Source organism: Stegodyphus dumicola, chromosome 7, assembly GCF_044657685.1.
Source record: "Stegodyphus dumicola isolate Sdum_Otavi_A_Nest chromosome 7, ASM4465768v1".
NCBI lineage: Eukaryota > Metazoa > Arthropoda > Arachnida > Araneae > Eresidae > Stegodyphus > Stegodyphus dumicola.
The window spans coordinates 178,197,431-178,206,538 of record NC_140774.1 but is presented as its reverse complement, the minus strand read 5'-3'; the positions used below and the strand labels follow the sequence as shown (position 1 = coordinate 178,206,538).

The 9,108-nt window shown below is 33.5% G+C and overlaps 1 protein-coding gene across 2 annotated transcripts in view; it reads right to left on the bottom strand.

Annotated features, from left to right (window-relative positions):
- Positions 1–105: 105 nt before the first annotated feature.
- The window catches only part of LOC146996583 (uncharacterized), a 36,584-nt gene continuing 27,581 nt past the window's right edge, over positions 106–9,108 (bottom strand). For both annotated transcript variants that reach the window (XM_085821110.1, XM_085821109.1), the window contains exons 7-8: positions 6,918–7,010; positions 106–1,446 (exon numbers count right to left, since the gene is read on the bottom strand). In XM_085821110.1, the coding sequence (XP_085677236.1) occupies positions 1,105–1,446; positions 6,918–7,010 (435 nt within the window). In that variant the 3' untranslated portion in view covers positions 106–1,104. The remainder of the gene's footprint in view (positions 1,447–6,917; positions 7,011–9,108) is intronic.

Genomic DNA, 9,108 nt, shown 5'->3' with positions numbered 1-9,108 from the left:
TCTTAGTTTAATAATAAACTTCATATTCTAAACACACCCACATGGCAAAAGTATTTGGCCTATTTGCTATAATTTGACCATCACAAATGCAGTCGTGGCTGGCATTTTACCAAAACACAGACTTGTCCAAAAGGAACGTTATTACTTGCTTCAACATGAAAGTCTTCTCTTCTCAAGAAAGAGAGAATTTATATGCTGAAGGGAAAGAAAGTCACCATCTTTCTACCCTATTTTGAGAATAATTCAGTCCGAATGGCGCATGCGTGTTTGTGCACATTTGTGGTCATGGATTGAGGTGGTCGAACTATATCAGTTGGTTCATATGCGAGCCATATATTTAGCTTCCTTAACTCTCTGAGTGGCCTTGGTTTTAGGATCTGTCATGAAAACCTGTATTTAAATAGTCTTTATTAGCTAAATACATATATTTACTTATTTTAGTCTCTATTTTCATAAACTTAATTCATCAAGATTCATCATATGTGGAATAGTGGTAGTTCCTTTATAATTTTTAATTGAATCCCATAGTAAACTGCACTCATTAAGTAGTAAGCTATAAGAAGCTCCGATTCGTATTTATATTCTATAAGAAGTATATAGCTATAAGAAGCTCCGATTCGATTTATTGGTGCATGATCTTAGGTTTGTATTTATTGTTTAAATAACAATCATATTTTTGATTAAAACAATCTTGAATTTTCATACTGGAACTAATTTAGTATGTGTATTGCTACACAAAAATATACCATTGGTCTGGAGGAAACAGTACTCTTTCACACATTGATAGATTTACGAAACCTTTAATATAGGATAATTTTTGATTACTTTTATGCACTGAAAATAATTGTTAAATTAACAATATCATTAAACTGGAATTGAATTGCACATTCCATTACCTGGTTACCTGCATTTGCATTTCAGTGTGTATAAACAGCTTAATGGATTATTGATTTGTATGCATGCTCTGAAGAGGTCACTTGTAAAAGTCTAAATCTTCAAAATAGAGTCAAGTTTTAAAAAGGCATGCTACTAATTAACTGTATTTTGTCCATTTTTAATATTGATTTTGATCACAAAAGCTTATATTTAAGCAATATAAATACTTTATCCTTTACTAAAATAATTAAAATCAAGATTAAACAGTTTCTTTTTTTGGGGATGAGCTGTTTCAGATTTATTAAAACTGTTTTCTGCATTCGTGTGGGAATCTTTTGCATCTGTTTGAATATTAGTTCTTTTCAGTCGCTTTATTTGTGGAATAAAGTCATTTTTATCCAAAATATCTTCTGTAGAGGAATTGTGTACTTCAGCAGAATTCAGTAGGAGTCTATTTAAAGGTGCACTAGTTTTAGATTTCAATAATTTTATCTCCATCTGAAGATCTTCTATTTGTTTTCTAAGAGCAGATGATTCTTCCTTTGATTCTCTCTCTAGTTTTAAATATTTCTGTAAAAAATGCACAAATTTAAAAAAAATTGATTTTCAATTTTTACTCTGCTATATAATTAACATAGGCATCTTACTGTTTTTTTTTTTTTTTTTGTTAACTATGTCAAAATGTATTTTATACTGAAGTGTTAGTATCTATCCCAAGTATGAGCTGAAATTTTTAAAATTATTTGACATGGTTTGCCCATGACGCCAAATTGAAATTTTTATTATGCAATGTATATTATGTTGAATTATTATTTACAGAAAATAATGTGAGTTATATAATCGTGCTTAAAGCATTTTTTATGGGAGGGTCACCGGTGACCCCCAAGGCACTGTAGACCATTGTTGCGATTTAATTTTTGATTTATTATTCTTCAAACCATTATAGTAACAATGATACTATTTAAAAATTTATCAGTATCGATATTTACTCTACTTATGTATTTTACTATTGGTCGCGTCACCGGTGGCACTAACGGCCATGTAGCCAAGTCGAGTGCTGGTCACCGGTGACTCCCACGGTAGTCGACGTGTTAAGAAACTAACTCTAATTATTCTTCAAAGCAGATAAGTGTAATAATAAAGGAAGTTGCAAAATCTTGCTAAATGGTTATTAAAAACTTCTGCAGCTATAGAAATATTATAAAAAATATAAGCTAGGACTTCCCTTTTTAATATTGAATAAATGTCCCTTAACTCTGAAGCAAAGATATGAAAATTTTGAAAAGTTGTGTGTGTGGTAACAATGTAACTTGATAAAAATCATTAATCTGCAAATTTTATCAGGTTAGCTGTAAATTTTTATTGATAGGAAATATTGTAAGTGAATTTGAGATATTTTTAATAACATTAATACATTTTAAATAATTTTATATATAATTTTATCTGAAGTATTATGTTCTATATTACAGTAGACACTGTTTAATGTTATCATTTGGCTATTGTTATTTAATTATTGAAGTCCCATCCAGCTGTATATTAAAAAATGAGAAATACATCTCTTATTGTGATCAGCAATTTAATTAATATAATCTAAATGTTACAGAATAATTTTTCTAAATTGAAGAAAAATCGCAAATAAGTCAAAATAGATTAAAAAAATTAGGAAGCGATAGAGAAATGTCACCAAATTAGGGATTAAGTCTCCAAACAGCTTGGTTACAATTTTAATCAACCATTTAAAACTAGGCCCCCCCAAAAAAGGGCAATTTTTGTATGGCATAATTTTGAAGAAGTCTGCTGATTTTCAGGGAAGTCGGACACATCTCTCTTTTTCAAGAGAAAAAAAAAAAAAAATTCTGAAGAATATTTTTCCACCCTTTTATTACTCCTGGAGGAAGAAATATATCCATAAAGCATTTACTAAGGTTGATTTTTTTTTCTTTGCTTAATTTTAAATTTTACATTGGCATGTTCTTTTTCAACTAAGAATGCCCTCCCAGTATTAAGATTAGGGGTTCAGCATCAGTCAAATAATTTACAGAAATGTTATGAGGAGTTGAACAATACAGAAATGTTATGAGTTGATGAACATTTGCATGAAAAACATTGTGATCAGTCCACAAATAAATTTTTGCCTTTTCCTAATTAAAATGCAGTGAAGTATATATTTATGTGTTTTTGGTTATGTTAAAATAGTAAAAGTTCATTGCTATTTCGAAGGGTATTTTTTTTCTCGTAGTTTAATGTTATCAAAATAGCAGTGGACAAATATAATCACATTAAGCACTGCCTACTGTACATAGTCAGATATCACAATGGAATCGGAACTTTACTCCTACTGCTTTTTAGTCCTCCAAGCTCTTAATTCATCTTATAAATTAATTATCTGCTAGAGCTAAGAATTTCAATAGGAATTTTAGTGGAACATTGGAAACAATGTAATTTTTAAGACACAATAACACGCCGAATAAATAATAATTCAGAAGTCAAACAACAAAAATCAGCATTAATTTGCAAAATTTTCACAGGACTAGTTTCGATGGTTTTACCGAACCATCATCTTCAGCTGCAAAACCGCAAATGAACAAGATAGGAAATAATGTTTAGATAAGATAAGAAAGCCTGGACAAGAATAAGCAAGTGGCGCCATCTGTTGGCGAAACCAGAACTAAAACATAATTTCTCTAAAAGCCGAAGGCAAATTTGGATTGGAATTAGGATCGTTAACTAGAACAGAAAGATTTTTATGAATGTGAAATGCCTCTAGAAAATCCAGTTCTCCAATGGAAGATGTTTTTTGAATAATTTTGGCAGCAGAAAAATTGAAAGTGTGATTTTCGGACCAACAATGTTGAGCAACAGAAGACTTCTGTGTTTCCTTTTTTCTAACATATGCCTCATGTTCTTTGACGCGAAATTTTAAGGCTCTCTTAGTTTGGCCAATGTAAATTAAACCGCACTGGCAAGGAATCCTATAAATACCCCAAGAATTCATATCCGGAATGGGGTCCTTGAGTATAGAAGTTGGAATTTTATTGATGGGAGAGTAAACAACCCGAAAGTTAAATTTCTGCAAAATATGTGCAACTTTATAGCTAATTGATGGAAAGAAGGGAATGACAACAGACATTTTATAATCTCCTAAAATAAGAGTGTGGCTTTTAGTGTGTTGAGATGAGAATTTTTTAACTGCTTGATTAATAATGTTGGGTGAAAAGTTCCTGTCAATAGCTATTGCTTTTAAATAATTTAGTTCTTCATCAAGGGCTAGTTTGGAGGAGCAAACTTGAAGAGCACGGAAAACATAGGGATAAAATGAAGCTAACTTTTGTTTAGTCGGATGACATGATTTAAAGTGTGGTGGAAGGCAAACCGATGAAGGTTTACGGTAAACTGTAGTACTGAAGTTGGATGTGTTACGTGTGACCAGAATGTCGAGAAACGGAAGAGAATTGCAAGTCTCAAGTTCAAAAGTGAACTGAATAGCAGGATCAATAGAATTCATTGTTGAAAGAACTCTATTTAAATCATCTTTATTACCTTCAAACAGGGTAAAAGTATCGTCTACGTAGCGGAACCATGCCGGGAAGTTTAAAGTTTCAAACAATTTTGATTCATAATAATGCATGTAGATATCAGCCAGGATGGGACTGAGGGGGCTTCCCATGGCTAATCCCTCAGTTTGCTTGTAATATTTATTTTGGAAAACAAAATGTGTTTGTTTCAAACAGAGTTGAGTGAGAGAAATTAACATCAAGCCAATAGTTAATATTTCTAATGTTAGTCTTTCAGAAGAACAAGAGAGAATTCTAAAATATAATTTTAACTTCTCACAAACCTGTAAACCCTCGATTCCAAAGATTTTGGCTCCTATCGAAAAAGCTTTCAAGTTCAGTAAAGTTTCAGATTCACAGAAAGAAATGATTAGGCATCTTATCGCTCATAATGTGAAATTCAATAATAAACCTTTGAAACCAAATCTAACTGCGAGAGAAAGAGCTACAATGCGCAAGATTCATTCTAACCCGGATATTGTCATTTCAAAGGCCAACAAAGGTGGCCAGATAGTCGTCATGGATAAGAACACTTGCATCGATGGTGTCACTAAACTCTTAAACGAAGGACCATATAATCCGATCCCTAAAGATCCTTCACCTTCGGACTTATCCAAAATAAAAACTGCAATCAAATCTTCGCAAATCATTTCAAGCAACTTAAAACATTCGCTTATCCCATCTGTTGCGAATTGTGCCAGATTATATGCTCTTCCCAAAATTCATAAAAGTGGTATTCCTTTCCGCCCTATTGTATCAAATTTAGGTACTGCCTCGTATCCATTAGCTAAATATTTAGTTTCTAGATTTTCCACTCTATTAGACAATAACATTTACACCATAAAAAATTCAATAGAGTTTGTAAAAAAGGTTAAAAACATTTCTCCTCGTAATTTACTCATGGTTTCTTTTGATGTAAAATCATTATTCACCAATGTCCCAGTGGAGGGTGCATTAAGATGTCTAGAAACCAGACTTCGCGAATTTCATTTCTCTTGCATCGAAATTGATGAGCTAATTTCTCTCACTCAACTCTGTTTGAAACAAACACATTTTGTTTTCCAAAATAAATATTACAAGCAAACTGAGGGATTAGCCATGGGAAGCCCCCTCAGTCCCATCCTGGCTGATATCTACATGCATTATTATGAATCAAAATTGTTTGAAACTTTAAACTTCCCGGCATGGTTCCGCTACGTAGACGATACTTTTACCCTGTTTGAAGGTAATAAAGATGATTTAAATAGAGTTCTTTCAACAATGAATTCTATTGATCCTGCTATTCAGTTCACTTTTGAACTTGAGACTTGCAATTCTCTTCCGTTTCTCGACATTCTGGTCACACGTAACACATCCAACTTCAGTACTACAGTTTACCGTAAACCTTCATCGGTTTGCCTTCCACCACACTTTAAATCATGTCATCCGACTAAACAAAAGTTAGCTTCATTTTATCCCTATGTTTTCCGTGCTCTTCAAGTTTGCTCCTCCAAACTAGCCCTTGATGAAGAACTAAATTATTTAAAAGCAATAGCTATTGACAGGAACTTTTCACCCAACATTATTAATCAAGCAGTTAAAAAATTCTCATCTCAACACACTAAAAGCCACACTCTTATTTTAGGAGATTATAAAATGTCTGTTGTCATTCCCTTCTTTCCATCAATTAGCTATAAAGTTGCACATATTTTGCAGAAATTTAACTTTCGGGTTGTTTACTCTCCCATCAATAAAATTCCAACTTCTATACTCAAGGACCCCATTCCGGATATGAATTCTTGGGGTATTTATAGGATTCCTTGCCAGTGCGGTTTAATTTACATTGGCCAAACTAAGAGAGCCTTAAAATTTCGCGTCAAAGAACATGAGGCATATGTTAGAAAAAAGGAAACACAGAAGTCTTCTGTTGCTCAACATTGTTGGTCCGAAAATCACACTTTCAATTTTTCTGCTGCCAAAATTATTCAAAAAACATCTTCCATTGGAGAACTGGATTTTCTAGAGGCATTTCACATTCATAAAAATCTTTCTGTTCTAGTTAACGATCCTAATTCCAATCCAAATTTGCCTTCGGCTTTTAGAGAAATTATGTTTTAGTTCTGGTTTCGCCAACAGATGGCGCCACTTGCTTATTCTTGTTCAGGCTTTCTTATCTTATCTAAACATTATTTCCTATCTTGTTCATTTGCGGTTTTGCAGCTGAAGATGATGGTTCGGTAAAACCATCGAAACTAGTCCTGTGAAAATTTTGCAAATTAACGCTGATTTTTGTTGTTTGACTTCTGAAATGTAATTTTTATTAGAAGTTTTATGTTAACAAGGCCACATTAAGAAGTGCTGTGTCCGACAATTATTATTATTAAATAATAAAATAGAAAATAATGTAACACTTTTATTTCTAATCCAGTTTCATGAGTAATGGAAATAATTTTTGACTGAAATTACTATACATGTATAAGTAACTCAGGAATGAAAATATAAAATTACCTGTCTAAATATGTCATAAGTTTTATAGTTATCATTTAATGATATTTTTTGCCTAGGTAACTGTGCCTTTATTCTTCCTATTTTCTCTTCATACTGGAAAAAAAATACGGATTTGAAAGCTAATTGAAATGAAAGATTAAAAGCAAGAATTTATAATAGCATATTTATATGAAAGATGGTAATCCTTAAAAATATGATTATTAATGTTACATTTAGTATTTACTAGATAAATATAGGCAATAAAAATAATGATACTAATAGAATATGCTCAAGTTTTATTTGGAGGGGATGAGTATATTGATGCAAGATTAAAATACAAAGACTTTTAGTTTAATTAATATACTAAAATATTACTAATTGTATATTTTTTCTTTTGGCTATGGCATAGACAGTGTTACTTCCCTTCTCGTAGAATACCAAAATGCATTTTATGTAAAAAGAATTAATATAATAAAAAATTTAGCAATCTAATATCTAATCTAAATACAAGGTAACCAAAGAGCTCTTGCTCTTTCTGATATGACATTGGAAGAGCGAACCCCAACAAAAAATAGTTGCCAAACCTGCCGATGAAGTGGTTAGGATGGGAGTCCAGACACTGATCAAGAGTATAAAAGCGTGTTGTATAAGTAATTCAAATGTAACTCGCACGGCGACTGATTGAAATGGACACATCAAGGCGCTCGTTTCAGAGTTGTTTGCTGTGCGATTTTAAAGTGAGCCTGTAAGCAGCAGAACCAAGTTGCCGAAATTGCCAAGCCTTTGGAGATGATGTCATTAACAAACAGACTGCTAGGCAATGGTTCCAGCATTTCAGATCAGGCAATATGTCTTTTAGTGATGCACCACGTAGCAGTCGGCCACAAGCGCTGAAAGACGAGGCCTTGAGAGCAGCCATAGAGAGTGACTGTAGCCAAACATGTGAGCTTGCTGCACACTTCCAGGTATGTTACGAAATGATCAGGCTCCATTTGCACCGCATACAAGCTGAACAAGTGAGTACTCCACTCACTGATGCAAACAAGCAACAGCGTGTTACTGCCTGTTTGTCATTGCTTACTTGGCACTGCAATGCATCCATACCAGCGATGAAAAGTGGGTCCAGTATGACACACCCAGATGTTCCAAACATTGGTTGTCACCATGGACCCTGTGCCTCACACTGCAAGACCTCTCCACCCACGCAAGATCATGCTCTGTATCTGGTGGACTAGTGACCAAGTGGTGCACTGTGAGCTCCTGCCAGTGGGCCATACTATCATGGCAGGCCTGTATTCGCAGCACTCTGAACATGTATATCAGGCACTGATGCATAAAGAGCATTGGTCAATCGTAAGGGTGTACTCCTCCTCCATGAAAATGCAAGGCCACATGTGGCTCAGGAGGCCAGGGACACCATCCAGTGATTGGGCTGAGACACTGCCCATCTAACCATATTTCCCAGGCTTCATGCCAACACACTACCACTACCACCTTTTCCATTCCCTGGACAACCATCTTCGTGGGAAATTCTTTAACAACTGGCCAGACCTCGAAAAGCCTTCGCAGACTTCTTTGTGTCCACGACTCCTGAGTTTTACCATGATGGCATCGCACAGCTAGCCACTGGTTGGCAAAAGGCACTGGATGCTGATGCTGATTACTTTGAGGATTAGTGGGGATTATTATTTGTTTTATGAATTTTTCTTTCTGTCTGTCCAAAATGGCGAGAACTTTTTTGGTTACCTTGTACATTTTTTTTTTTTTTTTTTTTTAATTTTTGATAAAAATACAGACTTATGCACAAGTTACAGGAACAGTTAAAGAAAGTATACAGTTGCTTATTTAAAGAAACAATTTATTTAAATCCCTTGCGATGAGTGTAGCAGCACTCTGAAGCACTCTGAGAATGATTAAACTCATGGAGCTGGTACAAGCTTATTCTGATTCGATTGTGAAATTTACGCATAAATTTTCTTACATTATATAAAAATATTTTATTAATAATGAAGACCTAAACTATATTTTAGATCTGCATTACTTGTTATTAAATTGGCTGCAATACAGATGATTTTTTAGAGGGAAGGGGAGAAGTCAATATATCAGACATAAGCATTTCTGAGGAATAAAAAAATTGATTAAAGTAGTAATCAAATCATTCATATATTAGTATTTAAATTAATGATTTAAGAAAAATATATAAAATTACTAA